This window comes from Pyxicephalus adspersus, chromosome 7, assembly GCF_032062135.1.
Source record: "Pyxicephalus adspersus chromosome 7, UCB_Pads_2.0, whole genome shotgun sequence".
In the NCBI taxonomy this organism is placed as follows: domain Eukaryota; kingdom Metazoa; phylum Chordata; class Amphibia; order Anura; family Pyxicephalidae; genus Pyxicephalus; species Pyxicephalus adspersus.
Genome location: NC_092864.1, coordinates 57,927,385 through 57,947,683, shown reverse-complemented (window position 1 = coordinate 57,947,683; position 20,299 = coordinate 57,927,385). Strand labels below are relative to the sequence as shown.

Sequence of the window (20,299 nt, the reverse complement as noted above, 5' to 3'; positions counted from 1 at the left end):
GAGTTGTTCACAGAACATAATGTAATGAAGGATCTTCAATAGGGACACAATTGTCTAAAGTTAGAATTTTTGCTTACATCTTTCACGATCCTTTCCAAGGACAAAAGACAGAAAGGTGCATGAATGAGCATTGTACATACAGCGGCATTCTGCTCTATAAAGTGGGGAGGGGGAGGATAGGCAAGTGGCATACTGCTGAGCTCTCTCCCCTTTACTTGGATTGCAGTCAGTCGTAGTTATTTCTTTGTTCAGGACAGATTTATGAACGTCAGACGGCCGCTGTACACACATCAGAGTCTCGTCCGATACTAGCCCTGACGTGATAATTGGACGAGAATGATCTGACGTGTGTAGGTAGCCTTCCACGGAGATGGTGGCCTTCCTCACTCATTGGACAAGTGTTACTTTATGCCCGGTGGATGCCACACACCGAGCAGAGATCTGTACTAAATTTATTCGCCGTGCAGTCCACAGCTTAAACAAAAAGCCACCATACAAATAATACAACCTCCTGGTGGTTTTTTGTTTTTACAGTTTAGGTCCATTTTAACAGCCAGTTTCTGAAGGTGATGGGTTGGAAGCAGGAAAAAAGGATAAGTGAAAGGACCTGGATGACTTTTTAGAAGAGCCAAGCTGTGATGGCTTGAAGCCTGGGTCACAGCATCTCAAGAAGCAAGTCTTGTGTGGTCTTCCAGGTATGTAATGGTTAGTACTTACTAAACATAGTCCAAGGATAGACAATCAATGAATCAATGGCAAGGTCATGGGCACATTGAAAAATGTTTGTGTGTTTCTGTGTGGTCTTGTCAAGTTCTACAAACCAGTCCTCACGTCATATAGAAATGAAAGGTGGTCTGGTCTAATAAATCTGATTTTCCTTTAGATCATGTGGATGGTCAGGCATTGTTTATCTGGAAAAGAGATGGCAGCAGAATGTGCTAAGGGAAGAAGGCCAGCCAGCAAAGGAAGTGTAATGTAAAGGATTTGGTAATAAGCGTAACAACATCAATGTACAATTAACAATTAACAACAACAACTACAATTTAACATCTTCAGAGTTTTTGTGGATTCCATATCTCAATGAGCAATCTATTTCTCGATTTCAGTGGCACAAGGGGGACCTACACAAAATTAGAATAGTAGTTGCAATGTTTGGCTGATCAGTGTATACCTATACTAGTGAATATGGGTAAAATAAATGTATACATATCTGTTTTTGTCTAACTATATTTATTATTGCATTTCTTGTAATATTTTTTGCATTATTACATTTGTTCTATTATTTGTTGTATAATTACATTTGTTGCCAACACTGTAAGGCAAAGTGCATATCACCATACAATACTATCATATAGTACAAAAATACTTCATAATCATTTTCATCATAAGTTAACTTTGTGCAAGTACAAGCATGCAATACATATCATTTTATAGTAAAGTCAAAAGAGGTCAAATCTGATTTATTTTTGTATTTTTTACACAGAAGGGTGAGGCACCCAAATGGAAAGATGAGTGCCAAATTACTGACAAACCTAAACTGAAGCCTGATATCCACAGGAGATAATGTGACAGCTTAAATTGTATTTATATATTACTGTTGGTACAGTATTGGTGGTGATAATATTTAAGTAATATCATTATCTCATTTATGGACCTTCAATGCCATTTCAGTAAAATTTTGTGCAGGAAACATCTACAGACAGGAAAATGAAAGCGCACCAATGCCTTGTTCTCCAATATGTTTCTATATTCTGTAGTATGTGTGGATGTGGCCATCTTGTTCATAACAAGGGCTCAGCTTCCTCATGTAAATGAGCACCATAGTAGTAACATCACAAGATCTTCCAAATCTTGTTTGACTAGCAGAGAGGCAGCAGTGGCTTAGGTCTCACACTGCAGATATAGAGCTAAGTGTCTGTGAGCACAGAAGTAACTAGGCATATTCACATTCTAAAAAATATGCAGCTTTTTTGGAGTATATTCCAAACAAAAAGTATATTTTGTTGGAGAATCAATTAGCATTTTAGATGTTCCCTATAAAAATCTTCTATTGACAAATCTTAACTTTTAAGTTCAAGACCACTTTAACTGATTTTTAAAAGTATTAATGTATAACCTGTTTTAAAATCAATCTGCAGTTTAGCTTTAAATACATAATAAGGGTAATTTTGTGCAAAGAGACCAGATTACAGTATTAAAGTAAATGCTGGTGTTCATTTTGCTTTAGTGATATGACGATTAAAAGCTCCATTAGTTTCCATTTTGATATATTAGTTTGTGTGGATGTACGACTGCCTAACTAAAGAACTCACATTGCACCATATTTTACCTAAACCTGAGCACCTGCTGTAAGGAGATTCTTGACTTTATGGAGTCTGCACAGCACAAAGTCCCAGACTTTACAGATACTAAAAGCGGTTAGCAAGGCCTTTGTCCTTGGCTACAAATCACACCCTTAACATTCTCTTACATTTATAATTAGCTCATAAAAAGAAAACTGCATCTTAGAAAAAAATGGCACTAAGTTTAAGGCTAAAGTCATATATTTAAAAAAAGCACAACAAATTAGGTTCTGTATTTATTAAACAATAATCAATTTTAATTTAACTAGTGTATAAATTTGACCTGATTTTAGCCTCTTGCAATCCATTCTACAGCTGAAATGGGGAGAGAACACCCATTTAGCACCAAGTGCTACTCCTATTTGTACATATCCCTTGATATGGGAGAGTAGAGAAATCATCTGTTGTTGCAGCTTCACTATCCAGCCACAGGCCAAGGGCAGACAGTTCAGCTATGATGTTTAAAGCAGAGGTAAAACCCACTTAACAAAAGTCCTTGTAGAAAGCTTTTTTCATTGCAAAAGAGACCATGAAGTATCCTCTGTCAGATATCGTTATGTCTGCCTGTCGGCACTTTTTGTTTTCTGTGGAGTAAGTTGTGGCTCTGGGCCAGGATGAAGCAGCTCTAGTGCACATACATAGCAATTTCTACCAGCTTCTTGTTCTGTCTGAAACTCTTTAAATAGGTAAAAAGTTAGAAGGAAAGCTCTCAATAGACGATATAGCAATAAAAAGTGATGGGTATTCTATCTCTTCCAACACTATCCAAAAGAAATAATAGAAAAAGTTTGTCTTGGAGTTTGAATTTATCCTCAGCAGAAGAACAATGAAACGCAAAAAGTGAAGAAACTTCATCCCAACAAAAATGCAGACAGGAAAAAAAAAAACAAAAGAAAAGTTTCTTTTTCTAATGTAGTTTCCTACATTAGAATTAAGCTTTACAAAAATGGACACAAGTTTGATGCCACATACTTTGTTTCCTTCAGCTTCAGGGTCCCTAACTTGGAACAAACATGCATTAGGTAAAATCAGAACAACAGACAGAGAAAAGAATTAGAATGTCAGTCATACAGCCAGGACCAGAAGAAAAGGTCAGTAACAGGGCTCCTCTTTATCTCAGTACAGGCTTCATCTGACTATTGCTGTAAATGCACAGCCATGCTGCAGATCATTTGTATGCTATATGGACAAAAATATGTGGATCCACTGACACTCCTCCCTTCACCAGGTGTTTCCAGTGAAGGATACGGTTAATGCTTCAGCATACAGTTTAAAGACATTTTAGACCATTGTGCAGTTTTCACCCTTGTGACAAAAGTTTGGGGAATGTCCATTTTTCTCCAGCATGCCCCTGTGCATAAAACCAGCTGCATAAAGACACGCAGAGACATTGCTACTCCAAGCAGACTCCATGAAGATATAATTGGAGAAGTTTGGTGTGGAGAAATCTGAGTGGCTTGAACAAAACTCTGACCCCAACCATACTGATCTCCTTTCGGATGAATTGGAATGCAGACTGAAAGCCAGCTCTTCTCAAGCAACACTGGTACTTGACCTAACCTGACCTTCTGGCTAAATGCACACATTTCCAAAGACGCATATATTACATAAGGTCTTCATAGTGTTGAGGCTTTTACAGCCACAAAGAGGGGGCCAATTTAATATTAATGAACATGGTATTAAATGTAGTGCTCAGGTATGACAAAAAACAAATAATTTAAAATGTAGTGCCAAATAAACCTAAATAGAGGTCAGCTATTCACCAACATAGCAATTTACAGAATATATACTTTGTGACAACCTACAATAAATGTACACTACCTTCAGATGCCAGCAAATAAAAAGCTGCATAGGTCAAAAAAGTGTGTGTGGGTTACTAAAATGTGTCGATGGGAATTCAATTCTTATCCTTCTAAATCAACAAATCTTCTAAACCAACAAATATAGTAAATTTACTTATTAAAGGGTCATAAAAGAAAATAACAATTTTTTGTGTTTAGTTGCAAATTCTTTTTGTTAGGCACACATGACCAAATAGCTCACTTAAGAAAATGACAAGTGTTCATTGGCTAATCCTGCCAATTCGGCATTAATGTTGATGTGTATGTGTACCATTAGGCGTTAGAAGACCCTTACATCTGACCTATCATAAGGGAGTGGATGCATTAGTGATAAAAGCAGAACCAGAGGTATCTGTGTGCACATCGGATATAAAAAGAGCATACGATTTTGAAATGTTTTAATGGTCTTAGCTTCAAACTGCTGATCAAATTATGAAGTTGGCCTTGCCCAGGACACTAAACTGAATGCACTAATAAGACCCCACCTGACCCTCGCAATTACAGACCAAACAGAATGGCAGTCATGCAGATGTACACATAATTATATCAATAATTTATTTCAGAAAGATGAGGCAGAGCACTTCAATATACCAGCTCAAGCCTTCTAACATAAATGTGATGCTGGATTGTTAACATGAAAAACAATATCTGAGAATGAACATAATAAACTGCAACACTGTAGTGAAGGCTGTGGACCCTTTTTACACAAATAAACTGTATTCATGCAATTTGCACATTTATGCTAAATGCACCACTTACAGGTGTCAGGCTCAAAAGAAATTTTACTATTAAATCCTAACCCATATACTTCATCACATATTTTTGAAAGTGTCCATTGATAATAAACTAACTACTACAAACCAAGAAATTAAATTGCATCCAGCTTCAGCAGGAAAAAGTGTATGTGATGTTACAAAACACTGTACAGGAGTTTGTATAGCATGAACTTTTTAAACCCCAGAATTTATTTGTGGATCTAGGTGTGCAATGTTTCCAGCAGATTCATATACACAGAACTATGAGATGGTCCAGTTATAATCCTCAATTAAACATAGAGGTGCACTGAAATTGAGAAAATAAATGTATGAATGTAAAGGTGGAACGATATCCAAAAACCTAGATTTGCAAGCATAGAGGAAAGGCCAATGACCCCAGCATTACAAGGATTGCTTAAAAGCGTCTCTGTGGCAGAAATACATGTAGAAATCTTTGTTCAAGCACTACTGATAAGTCTTTTTACAATCCCAAAGATTTTTGAACTGTCTGCCGGGCAATCTTGTTGAACTGCTCACGGTCTTCTCGCCACATTTTTGAGGCATCTACATTAGCCCCACTTTCATCATTAGGTTCTAAAATAAAATAAAAAAAAGAATTTTACTATTACTTCAACACTCAATACTAACACTTGAGGCACAGTAGAGAATGATTGACAAATTGAGACAGTAGATAAGAGTTGAGGCTTGTAAACATTAAAAAAAAATCAGAAAGTCTAGAAGAGAAAATAATCTTACTGAAAAGCAAGCTTTAAAGATTCCACATAAATCACAGAAAAATGAGATTCATTACACATAACATAAAACTCAAATTCTCCTTATCTAGTTTTTCAGTGGAAGGCAGAAAGAAGATTGCTCTTTATTGGTGGGAAAATAGAATGCCAGACTGCACATAAAAGTCAAGTACAATATATGAATGTTATTAGATATTAATAAAAGTCTCAATGTGGCGTGTGCCCTTGTTTGAACTGAAAACAGTTTGGTTTCTGCATAAAATTACTTTTAAATGTGTTACTATTCCAAGCCACTGTCCAAATAAAAACAAAAGTTTAACCCAAACAAAATATCGGGATATCTGCAGTAATCATTCTAAAGAATCATTTTCTCATGGAATCACTTGTAAAATGAACTTCTCTGTCCCCCAAGCATGTTAGCACGGTGGTACATTCACAACCTGCTCTATCAGTAGTTCAAATGCACGCCTCCTAGCCAAAGTTTACAGTCTAAGCAAACAAATCATTGCTGTGACTAATTTTTTTTTGGGGCTAAGGTGTTTATGTGGAGTGTATTGAAAACCTGGCTTCAACTTCTCTGCTCTAAGCAGGAGACAAGATGGCAGCACCCATTAGAGGACTAACTAGTGGGCTAGACTAGAACATAGGTTTTTGTTCACTAACTACACTGACTCAATTACATGCTGAACAGTTCAATATTTGTCAGCAGTTGTGTAAACTGTGACTTACAAATACTGCTAAAATTAAAAGGGTTGTTATAATAGGGAAAGGAAGCATAGGGAAGACAACAATCAACTCTATGTAACTTTTTATGTTTATTTCTACAGAAAATAAAGCTGCTTTACAGCAAGCATTGTTTCTTTAGAAAAAGTTTCACCACCTTAGACAATTGAGATTGTGCAAGGTCTACGTTTTCTAGCAATAGTAATATACAGTTATAGAGTCATTCAAATAAGTGCAAAGAATTGTGGGAACATAATTTTATTTTTGGTCTGCTAGAGCAGAGGTCCCCAAGCCCTGGGCTACAGACTGGTGCCGGTCTATGGCCAGTGAGTTGAGTGCCACAAGTGACAAAAGCGCAGGCAGCAGGAGCACCATCGGCCCTCCTCACGCAGCTTACACAGGAGCTGCTGAGAACAGCAGAGCAGTATATGTAGGACTCACACTTTTGTGCTATTCTCAGCTAGTGGGCTCAAAGGAGGCCCCCATCCCGGGTCTTGGCAAAATTTTATTCTGTATTACCAGGCCCTGCTGTCACATCAGGTTGTTGACCACTTTGCTAAAGTACTGGCCCAATATATCAAAAATGAACAAAACTACTGTTTTATTCTCAGATGTAATATCTTTCAGACCACCAATAGCTATTTGTGCTTTAAGGATAAGCTCCGCTGTGTTTAATGTACCCTAGACAGAAAGTCACATTTATTGCACAGGCTCTACTGCTAAAAGTGTCTTTGGGAGTGGGATTACAATTGTTCTGTCAAGCATGTCAGCTTTCTTTCACACATCCATATTTTAATCTATAAGGAACCTGTATAACTGCTGGAATTGTTCCATTCAGAATTCTCATAGGGACCTGGACTCTATTCTAGCTAATGAAATCTGCCTATTAAAAAAGTCTTATAAAAAAGTTCAACATCTTTATACTTGTGTCTTAGACTGAATCCATTAGAAGTTTAAAACACATTCTCTTTGTGGAAGTTATGGTCATTTCCCCCCTTTTTTTTAGAGGTAAGTAAAACATAAAACTAGTAAAATAGAAACAGTTTCTTTTCTAGCAAGGCCAAAAGACCTTCCCAATAGGAGACAAGAAAATGAGGAGATTTTCTCTGCATGGGCATCATTTTTGCTGTTGAAACTCATGAAACTGATAAAAAGAGAAGAGATGTGAAACCATTCCATTTTAACTAAAACATTCACATACAGAAACCTTTGACAATATCCACAGTCTATTTATTATGCATCTGATAAAATCAGAGTTTATTAATGCTATTGTATATTTTTATAAGACCTCCTAAGTGGAAGGTGTACAGGGTCTTGAATGCCATTGTGTACCTTTTCAGGAAAATAAATGCAGGATATAAATTAATTAGCCAACTTTCCTGTCAATCAAACATAAGTCAATACATCTTTGGCATAAATTGAGTAAAATAGAGGTGCCAACACCATGCAGTTACCTTCAACAATGCTGGGACTGACAGTAACACAGAAAAAACGTTAATATCTTGTATAACATTTTTTACTACGTGGACAGGAAATTAAGTAGTGGTGCTGCTACGGTACTGCGCGACAAAGTAATTGCTTTTTTTTTATCAACGGAAGAGTTCACGTTTGGTATGTAAAGTAAATCTCATAATGGCTATGGATTAACACATCCTGATTTGTAAGGTCAGGAACTCATACAGAATGGTTATTTATGGAACACATTTAACTTTGATAGGCAGACCACCAAAAGAGAGAATCGCCCACCTGCTAGCATGCTGACAACAGACAGCAGAATTTTCTCCACACTTTGTACTGGACTCCATCTCTCAGCACTGCTCTCATAACCCATCGGATCATCTCCTGGAGCATGTAGAATAGAGATGCACACTCTCCCATCTGGGTATACTGCAAGAAATTAAATAATTTAAATAATAAAGTCTACATTTATATTTATATGCTCTCACATATTTACTGGTTGCTGATATTTAAAGGAGTCCTGTACTAAATTGCATGGCTATGGACTTTGTAAAGCGCTGCGTAATATGTCGGCGCTATATACATAATATTACAATACTACATAATAATGATAATTTTAAATACTTCCACCTTTAACACCATGCTTGCCATTTACCATGTAGATCTGCTGTTCTAAAATGAATCCACAGTCTTTTTAAATGTTTTGGTTTAAAAGTCATATGCTAAAATTAAATCATGCAGGCAGCATAAAAGAACCCCTCAAAAGAACTTGCTCACACCAAAGACATTTTCTCATTTTTGTAACATGTTTATTAACGTTTCATCACAATAAAAGAGCAGTTTTTGCCACCATGAGGGAATTTTTTAACTTTTGAATTTTTTAATCCCCCCATTACATAACAGATAAAATGGCATTAAACAAGTCCACAATCTCGGTTTAAAACAAATGGATATCAGTTAAACTTTATGATAGATATATAAATGTCCCTTATATTCCCCTAGAAATCCATGACATGCTTTGTGTATAACCTACACCTAAAATTCAACCATAACGAATGACTGAAAAAAAAACTTCTATATATCAATTCACTCCAGAAGGTATAGATATATTCACAAGAATCAGATGCTGAAAGGTAAAAACCTTTCAAAATGCATATCCTGGTAAACAATCAGGAGAAAACATCAGTTTTTAAAGGAAAGAATTCTGTATTTAATGGCGCCTAAAAATAGCGAGGGGAATACTGCATTCATGTCAGGTTAACCTTTGAAACAGAAGTCAGAAAAACAAAGGATGTCTGCTTACAAACATTAAGTACCCCAAAACAGATTTTTTTTTTTTTTTTTGAGATGATACAAAGTATCCCTTTTTTCAATGAATGACTTACTATTTGGATGAAACATTTCGCACGTAAACCTCATTTTAGGAGGACTTAGTGGATAGTCTAAAGGGAAGCTGAGGATGGCAGGGAATACTCCACACTCAAAACATGTGTCTTCTGGGCCCCTACAGAGAAAGGAGGAATAAATAACTTTTAATAAATAATTTTGCAATAAAGACATTAGAAAGAAAAAGATGTTACACAAACATGTTTTCCATACCAGATTCTTAGGACTACAATTGTAAGCTGCAGGGTCCTCTCCTCCTCCTGTGCCATTGGGCCAGATTTATTAATGCTTTCCAAGCCTGATGGATATACTTGAAGCTGGGTGATCCAGCAAAATGGATTCTATTTGCTAGAAAAAGTTTTGAATCCTGGACCAGATCCAATTCCAGGTTGGCTGGATCACCCAGCTTCACTGATGAAAGAGTATCTTCTCCAGCCTTAAAACGTTAATAAATCAGGCCCATTGCATCTGTCTGTCATATGCAACCGTTATTTAATGTACAGCACTGCACCATATGTTGCCACTCTATAAACACAGTTTGTTAATAATAATAAAACTAGCTGGTTGGTCTTAGATGAGTCGAGAGGCATCTGTGTTTACTAGATTGCTCTGGGACCATGTGCTATCTTCTGATCTGACTGATTTGAAAGTAGACTAATTGTTTCCCCTTTCTAAAGGCTTTATCTCACAAAGATCTGTATGCAATAACAATTTGTGATTTCCCTCTACGGTGCTGCTAGGTCCAGGTCATATGACCTATTAAAAGAATAGCCGAAAGCAATTACAGTAGGTGTATTACATATGCAATACGCTAAAAATCCTAATGTTTATAGAGTGACATTAAGGTTTTACATACTTGGAATAACTAGCGTGTGTATATATATATATATATATATATATATATATATAACAGTTATCGTATTGAATATATTGAGAATATGATTTTTTGTGACTTATATCAAATGTAATCAATGTCACATAAATAAATAAATGAGAAAAGCTAATATATACATAAACTGACATCTTGCTAGAAGTAATAAAATATGTTATTATATTCACATTACATGTATGATGCTATATCTTACTTTTGCTAGAGTTCTGTTTGCATTTCCCATTATATACAGCTACTTACCAGAAGAATTACTAAAAGCTCCAGAAAATGCTGTGGCACCCCTAAGTTTTGAGTGTGACAACATTATAATGTAACTAAAAATATTTCTCTAAGGGAGAAAGTTAATTGTGCCCTCCTTTAGGTAGAGCTCCTAATAGGGAATGATCATAATAATATTACGTTTTTGTTCCCATCTGTTAAGGAAATTTCCTATATAAACCTGTGAAATTAAATTCTTTCCTACTTTATCTAGAACCAAACTTCAAAGTTCTACTTTAAACACAAGTTATACTTCCTAAATGTGACTTTACTTGCACAACTAGCCTGCTTAACACTGCGCCATTCAACAGGTCAGCAGAATCCCCTTCTGTTATTTTGGGATGCTGTGCCTAACCATAAGGTTCCCGGTCACGCTTATGCTGGCCACCAAATTAGCCTTTCTATGACTCCAGACCCCTCTGGGGTGACATTTACACCTAGACAGCATGAAAGGTGTCATGGAACTGCAAATTTGCCAGCACTCTCACAAATGCCTCCAGGGGACAACAGTTTTGCTTGACCTCTAAACATACATACATATTATTCAAACAGTTATTTAGACAAGACAATTATATGTTTTTGGAAGCCTTCAGTGCAAGAAAAGACAGTTCTTGCTCTTTAAAAAAAAGTATGGTCTAAAAAAAGTGACCTAAAATAAATGCATATGAATAAAATAATGTTTGATAAATAAATGTATGCCTCTTGTTGGTATTTAGGTGGTACTGCTAACATTACCAGTGTACCTGCTTTAGGGTAGACCTAATATAAACTCATATGCTGAATTTTAATAAAGAAGATAATAGTTCAATTATACAGTTAGGTAACAAGGACATGTCTGTCAAGTTCAAGGAAAAACAAATGTAAACCTGGATCCACAGAACCCTAAGGCTGATGTCATTAAGGCGATGTTGTAGGGTCATCTCCTCAACCTGATAAAATGCTAAGGCCAGTGATTATTAATGTTTTGTAGCTAGCAATGTAATAACTATAATCATTGGCAATTTTTTAAACAGTTTTTTTGTGGCTACAAGTAAAAATCATGGATCATTAATACATAGGCATTTGTTGTTGAACATTTCTGAGTGAGTTTTAAATCGTTTTAAAATAGGCAATTTCTTAAAAAATACTATCACTTCCTTTGCAACAAAACTGAACTGCTGCTACAAAATTGAATGTGTAATATCAATCTAAACATGTAACTGATTGGAAGACAACCTAATGAAACGTGTTGCATTTTTTTTCTATCAGTGAAGAATCTTTACCCTAATGGTAAGTGAATGGAGCAAGTACTGCATAGGCATCTGCAGCTCTTCTCAAGCTTCAATCAATTTCTAATGTCAAAATTAATTGATTATTTCATTACAATGACATCTGTTGAGAGGCGGGATATACTAGGCAACAAGTGAACAGTCAGTTATGTGTTGGAGGAAAAAAAATGGGAAAATCTATAGATCTAAGCCACTCTGGCAAGGGTCAAATAAGGATGGCTGGACCACTGGATCAAAACTTCTTTAAAACAGAAGTTCATGTGGGGTGTTCCCATCATCCAGTGGTTGGTACCTACTAAATGTAGCCAAAGGAAGAGCAGCTGGGCTCAATCATGCCCTTGGGGAGCAAAGCGTAGCTCTTAGGTATGATCCTACAGAAGAACAACTAAGCACAAACTGCTAAAAAAATGAATGCTAAATATGTATTTCATACTAACCCCTGCCCACCAATGAAAGCAATAAAAATGTGAGCATCAAAATGGGGCCACAGAGCAATGAAAGAGGGTGACTTTAACTTATGAATCCCATTTCTGGCAGACCATTTGAAAGGCTGAGTACAAGTGTGTCAATTACCAGGGAAAGAAATGACAGCAGAAAGAAAATAAAAAAGAGGCATGCTAGGAGACGCTGTGATACTCTGCTAAATGTTCTGTTGGGAAACCTTGGGTTTTTTGCATTTATGAGGAAAGCCATTTGACATGTACCACCTACCTAAAGACTGTGTGTGGTAGACCACGTAACACACAATATGGAAGGGCTGTGGACTTGAAGTCGGAATATTTTTGATACTCTAAATGTAGGCACACAGTAATTGCTTGTGACTCTACAGCCCTGCTTTATGGCAATGGTATTCCCTCATGGTGGTGACCTCTTTCAGCAAAAAAATTCACTCTTGTCACTGCAAAAGGTTGAGGGTTTGACCTCCAAATTCCAATGAACTCAATCCAACCAAACATCTGGGAGCTGTGCTAGAACAAGTCCTATCGATGGGCTCATTTTGCAACTTATAGGACTTAAAGGACATGCTATTATAGTGTCAGGTACTACCGGACACTTTTCAAAGATCTTGAGGTCTCCAAGCTTCAATAGGTCACAGCTGTTTTGGCAACATTAAAAATACCTAAACAATATTAGGAAGGTGGGTGATCAGTGTACTTGCATGTAATCTTTTGTATGTTTCACAGATATATTTGTAGTTTTTCCTTCTGATGGGCCACTGTACTTGGTTATACTGGGTGTGTGGTCAGCTTCCCAGTTGCTGAGATTAAAGTTAACTAAATATATTCTATTGTTTTTAGTCAGTCTAAAAAGAAAGATGAACTCACATGAACGGTAAAGTTTTTTTTACTAATATATGGAAAAATAAGGTCTTTCTTTTAGTGTCTGATGGAAAGTAACAAGACCGAATAGACTAAGATCATGGAGGGATCGGCAGCCTTTCACCTGTAAAGGTAAATGTAATTTTTTTTCTGGATAGTTATGCTTTAAGTAAACTTTAAATAAACTAGTATATAGTAAGCGCTGCCTAACCTCTTAATTACATGGATGCTCCCCCAAGTATTAACAAATATAACAAGGTTTGGGTTTTTTTTTATGCTCTAGCATGCAATTGAAAAGATTATATTAAGCGGATTTAATTTACACATATATATATATATAAACATTTTAAACAACATTTTCCTATTTCTTTTATTAAGCTAAGAAATAATGATTCAAAAGAAAATAATTATACTTTAAGTCAGAAATAGGTGCCCCGATCAAAATCTTTTTTTTGTTTTTAAGAATTCTAATCTCCAGGTGTGAAATCATTGCTTGGTGAATTAAGTCTATCTTTCATGTCAAACTTATTGATGGCACAGTCCAGCTTCTTATAGAAGTGTAAACTACACTGGGTGTTTTTTCCCAATAAAGCACCTTGTAGTTTCAGTTAAAAATAAACACTTCAAAGACTTTAGCCTGATACTTGCCATTTTTTCAGAGGAGAGGTAAAAACAAACAAAAAAAAAACAGCACAGGAAATCAAAGCATGCTCTAATGGCAAGGTCACGGCGCTCCTCTTAATAGTTAGGGTGTGTGAGGCTATAATTGAACTATCTGCCTGCAAGGCATGTCTTAAATGATACACGTCATACAAGCGGGTGGCAGCTGTTTGGAAGAGCTTGGGCAATCGTTTCAAGTGGACGGAGACTTCACATGAAAAACTATCCACCTTGATACTTGTCTGCGCTATTGAGGGGCTAAATGAATGTACAATTAATGTAGTAATATACAGGACGTTACTACACATGGAGAAGACCACAGTAAGAAATGTTGTGCTAAATGGAGCACCTATGTAACAAACAAATTAAAAAAAAAGATTTATAATCAGGCTTGTTATATTACGCAAACACACGTTTCCACATATTATACCAGTTGTACAGTATCTTTTAGGGCAAGACAGAGCACTGTTTCTCAAATGGGGTTCCACTCTGTGACTCTCTGGTCAGCTACCACTGACACCAAAAAACTTTTTGGCCATCTCTAAGGGGGATATTTTTTCCACTGGTCATATACTGGATTAGATGTGGATAAGGTAATTACAGCAGAGAAACCCAAAAGCTATTTCAATGGTTCCCCCTTCTTAGAAGGTGGATAAACACTGTTTTAAAGTTTAATTTTCTTTTAAGCTTACTTTGTGTGCATAAAATATTACCATGTAAAAGCAGCAGTAACATCATCACTGAGCTGTACACAGCCTATACAGAGCTGTAGGAGCAGGAACCGAGCAGATCCACCAACTACAGGTTACATGAAACTACAGGGGGCAGATACAAGATCAGCATCCTGCACAAGATTCCATCAGTTACTGGACTTTATTGTTTAGTCTAAAAATTAATTCTAAATAATATTTTTATAAATATTTTATAATATATATAACATTTTTTAAATATAAAGAAAGATGTCAAAGATATGCGTTATTCTGTCTTAGAAGGACTTTCCTGTGCAGAAACACTGTGACCAATTCAGGTTGTTGCCTGAAATGGGGAAAACACATAATATTTTTTAATGGAAAGGAGAGGTGTGAACCTCCTACAGGTTATATATACAAATCAATTCGGGTGTATTGTACAGGAAACTAATTTTTCTTAGCAGCCAGATTAATTGAAATCAAACAACTGCACGTTACTTGCCAAGGATACAATAGATTGCCATTAAACAATTATTGTTTTTCAAGATATTAAAAATGTTTTTATTTCCCCACCCTGCGGTACAATAAAGATGCAGGAGGTAAACCAGAAGTGAAAGATCAACATCAGACTCCAGCATTGGGGGAATTCCTAAGTGAGTCAGTAAAAACATATACATCATTTTTACAAGCGTCAGACAAGTAGGGGAGAGAAGTACATAACCGCCAATCCTTCCAGTGCTGACATCGCGAACAAAAAATAATACTCTCCCTTAGGTATGTAGGTATGGCCTGCTGGCAAATTACAGACACAGTGTGATAAAATTAAAGTGTATTGGGATTATTTCAAGACAAAGAATGTAGCCACTTTAGCTCTACATGCATACACAAGGGAATGAAGCATACAATAGTGTTACTGTTCTAGTTAATAATACAGTGCATGTTATGAATTACTTACATGATTAGAGCTTCCCATTCAAAGAAGTTCTCTTCATTAATAGGGCCTGCAAGAGAGTAATAATAATTACACATAAAGACTTTGTCCGATCACAACACAAAAGAATTTAAAAAATTCAGGTTCTAAATCGTGTAACGTTAATGTATCGTTAATAGGAACTGCTCAACATTTCTTATTGGTTGCATAACTTTATTTAACATTTGCATGGAAAGTAATGTTTTTTTTTATTATTAATAATAATAATAATAATAATACTAATGTGCAGAACTCAATGAATCAATGTACAGTGTTTCCCCTAATCCATTCCCTACCACAAGTTAATGGCCCTTATTTTTTTTTTTTTTTTTAGTACATTTTGTGTGAATCTAAAGCTACATACACACGTGCAATAATTGTCGTTAGAAAACGAACATCTAATGACAGATCAAGGATTATGCACAATTATTTTGAATGATCGTATTGTGCACAATTCTGTACATGCTGTAACGATATGATCGTTCAAATATAATCCACCAATAATGTACACATGCTAGATACGATCGTTTGAACGTTGAAGGAAGTCACGTGTACAGGAGAAAGTGTACTGCAGAACTATTCATGATCACTGAAAAACCGTACACACCATAGATTGCGAACAATCATCCCCCAATCAGATCCGCTAGGATGGTCGTTCATTTCCAGCAACATTCCTCGTTCATTGACGTCATTGTACACTTTTTTTGTTAACGATTATCGTACGAACGGTCATTAGTGGTTCGTTTCCAACAATAATTATTGCACATGTGTACACAGCTTAAGGTCGGTGGTCACATGACCACTTCAGTCCAATTCTCCTCTTCTAGGGAGAAGGGTCTGCATGCCCCAAAAATCTGCTAAAGGAATTTCCACCACTATCTACCCTTGAGCATTTGTTTTCAATGACAGAGGCTGTGCTTTTTTTGAATAACCAGGAGGCAAGAAAGTGGGGGACAGGACCAGAGCACAAGGTGCAAAGGAGGTGAGCCATAGTGACATGGAACTACAGTGGGATCTGTACAGGTCTGGGGATATAAACGATATCTGCAAGAAAATGCTCAATTTGGGAAAGTGAAGAGGAGGAAGAGGGAGAAGATGCAAAGAAAGTAAGAAGATCTGCCATGAATTCAGTTTTAAAGACCATCTGGGACTAAAGTTTGGTATAGAGTAGATACCTTTTAATGCAGTAAAGATCCATACAAAAGATATTTTTATCAATAAGAAGCTTTTGGGTTTGCTATTGGATATGCACGATAGACTTTTCTGCTCAAGGTAGCCATGAATAAAATTCACATTTTCAAGTGTCCTTAATAATACATTACTTAGAATATTATGTTACTTAGAATATGAGGTGTCAAAGGGGTGGAGTTACCACTTTCCCTTTCCTAACTTTCTTTTTTTTTCACATGTTTACTTGAGCTCAGTCTTGCGTTGTTCAAAATTATTTTTTCATAATGAGTTTTTAATTATTATTCTGTTTCTCTTGGACTTTATTGCACTGCTTGTTGGTACTTCTGCATTCCAAATCTATAAATATTTCCCTCAATTATTTTTTTCCCATGACACTGGGGAGATTTTAAAACATTTCCTGTCCCTTTTACATCCTTTTACTGCAGAAGAAATAGTAGCTGTCGCAGGAACAAGACACAGTCAATAATAATAAACTTTCAAAGGTTTAGCATCAGCCAGGTTCCTATTGCAGAAAGGGACAGGCAATGTCCCATATGCAATAAGTACTCTCTTCTGCCTAATCACCAGCCATCTGTCAAAATTCACTGGGGCAGCCATCTTGCAGCAGGGCACAGTTGATCTATCTTTGCCCAATCATCTTCTGCAGCAACAAATCTCTGTAATGAAGATGTACAGATTGATGAACATCAAATCATTTAGCATTTCTTTATGAGATGCAGGTTTCACTTCACTTAATGATTATTAGCAAGAGAAATGGTAGGACTATTTGAAGATTCTTTAACTGGCAAGTTGTCACCATACAGATACTAATGTATTATGTGCCTTATTCTACAATCACTTACCTGCCACAATCCCCTCCGGTGGGTTAAGTGTCAGTTCTGAAAAATATAAAATAAGTCAATTAGAAATGTGAATGTCTTTGTCAACATTATAACAAGAAAAAATAATTTTGTTGACCCCAGATGGGGTGACCTCAGACATTACTAAGCAGTTGGAATAGAATGCACCATCACTATGGGAAAACCTAACAAAGTATGAAGGAAATTTTTTTGAAAATAAACTTTTAGACAATTTATATAATTTTACCAATTACTTTAGTAGGAACTGTGTATGTCTGTCTAGCCCTGCAGCAACCAAATCTAATCTTTACTCTTAAGTTGTGTAAGTTTAACAAAACATTTACTTCCAGCAAAAATATAATATTTAGGATATTATACCTACCTATTGTACTGCTTATCCCTTGTTACTGCACCCAGAAGAATCCTCTTTACCTGATACACTGCCATGGAATGTTGGATTCCAGGACTCCTGATGTTTACTGAGGTCCCATTCATCATCACTACTGGACACAGTAGTCAGGAAATTGTATGTGGAAGACTAGAAATACAACACTCCTGGAATTTTATATGATTAAGAGGATTCTTTGGGAACTGTAACTGGGGAAAAAATGCAAAGATTGGTCACATGATGGTGGTTATATATATATTATTTTTTTCTCCTTCCCACATAAATATGAAATGTTGCACATTAACATTTTGAATTTCATTTTGGAGTCAGCAGGTTGAAGTTTTTTAGGCTCATTTTCAAATATGTATATCTTTGTTAGCTTGTTGAAAAAAAGCCTACAGCTTTCAGACTCCAAAGCTAAAGATTCATTACCAAAAAAAGTGGGTGACCCATCACCAGTCATTCATCCCTAGTGCTCTACCATACTATTTTTAATTGACATCAATGTAAATTCAAAAAATTGTAATTTGCATATGCAATGTACTTTGCTGTTACAGGTGTTGACATATATGTTCATCAATATCGAGTTTTCATGTATCAAAGTGAAATTGCTGCCTTCTTGTAGTCCAAAGTTTTTGTCAGACAAATTAAGCCACTCTGCAAATTGTATATCATTCACTGAATGTTTATTTGTAAAAAAAAGAATGTTATTGTGCATTTCTGTATATGTATTTATAAACATACACACATGGATCAAACAAATCTTTGAAACTGACAGGTGAATTGAATAGCATTGTTTACCTTTACATAAAGTTATCAGAATAGGTCTATTCCAGCTTGATGCATATGAGTCTGTGTACCGCATGACCCACCACCAACAGTGCCTACAAGGAACAATTAGAAAAGTGGCCTGATCTAATAAACCAAATTTTCTTTTGGTTCATGTGAATGTGCTTCATTTACCTGGGGAAGAGAGGGTAGCAGGATGCACAATGGGAAGAAGACAGACGAGAAAAGGCAGTGTAACCTAAAGTATCTGATAGTACTTTCTTAGTGCAAGATACCACAGGACATATTCGGAGGTTTTGTAGAGTCCCTGCCTCAACTGGTTACAGCTGTTGTGGCGGTACAAGGGGAGTTGCAGAATTTGGGGATGGTGGAGCTGTTTTGTGTATCAATGTATATGTTGGGGGAAAGTCAGAAAGCTATATTTTTTTTTCAGGTCAATGACTCACAGTTTACTGAAGCCACTGAATCAGTAAGATATCCAAGCAACTAGAATTTCAGATCAAAGGGATAGAAATGTCAACCTGATTATTTCTTTTACTGTGTTATAGGATTTACAACAAAATAAAGACAGCCTATACTTATGGGGACCACATTATGGTGACATTGTTCTGATATTACTCAACGTGACATCCAGGTGTGAAAAAAACAAACTGGAGTCACTAAAGACATTCTGTAACCTTACAATCCCATAGGGTGATAAGAGTGCAATGCCAAATGATGACAGATTTCATTCAAAGAATCCAACATTTCAATGGCTATGGCTATGTACACTCGTCAGGGGATTCTTGCCCGATACGAACATTCATGCTCACCTAAGGGTGATCTCGAAAACCTGACAGGTGTACAGCATACGCCCGACATTCTCCATTGACCCATCAGGACGGATCCATTACCTGGACAGATAGAGATGGACGGCTATACAAGTCAAAGGAAGAGGACACATCGGGGAGCTGTTCACCTGTTCTCCCTGCCTTCATCATAGAAGTAGAACATAGTTTGTTCATCTGTCACTCTTAGTCACTAAAAAAGGATTATGAAAGATTGTTTCCAGTGACTAAAATTGTCTAACAGAAAGATGCCCACTAATAAACAAGCAGAGAGAGGCAAAGGGATAAAAGTGAGAACCTAGAAAACTCTATCAAAACTCACAATTATACCGCTCTGAGGATGTAAAATCAGAGCAAGTCTTTAATTTACCCAAGTATGGATGGTCTTTTTCACAAGGTACCAATAGGTTAGAAAAAAAAAAGTAAAACATACAGCTACAAAAACACACAAAACAACTTCTTGCATATAATTTTCTTCTATGCATACTGCAGCTTGTGGAAGCACAAAAAAGAAGATGTTGTCATACGATGTCTTGCTTGATAATGAGCTGGCACAAAACACAGAGATTTCAAAGACTTGAGCCTACTCTCTTACCCACATCCCATTTATAATTACTATTTTGAAGTTGTGCCTTGTTTACATCCATTATTAGTGGAGGGGCTTTGTGCTTGTGTGTTTTTTTACCATCAAACCTTCCCCCTGCATCTTTGAAGTTTAAAGATATTGTGATTTAATAGCCAGGATACTAAAGAATGAATAAATTCATAAGATAAATGGTGGAGCCAGATGTTTGTCACTCAGCTGCAGGATATAAGTGTCAGACTTGTGACTCAGAGAGTGCGATGCAACAAGGCCGGACAGTACAAATGTAACCGTGCTTACACCAGATGGAAGTCTTTAGATATAAAGCAGCAGCCCGTGACAGACAGCATAAAGACGGCTGACCTAAAA

General features: G+C 36.4%; 1 protein-coding gene across 1 annotated transcript; it reads right to left on the bottom strand.

The window, feature by feature from the left end:
- Nucleotides 1-4,715: 4,715 nt before the first annotated feature.
- On the bottom strand, nt 4,716-17,382 carry UBE2G2 (ubiquitin conjugating enzyme E2 G2; the record flags this gene model as incomplete). Its single annotated transcript, XM_072418618.1, is given in 5 exon segments — nt 4,716-5,532; nt 8,160-8,300; nt 9,257-9,375; nt 15,299-15,344; nt 17,347-17,382. Coding segments are annotated over 5 exon segments (455 nt in total), but the record flags the coding sequence as incomplete, so codon positions are not given.
- Nucleotides 17,383-20,299: the final 2,917 nt, after the last annotated feature.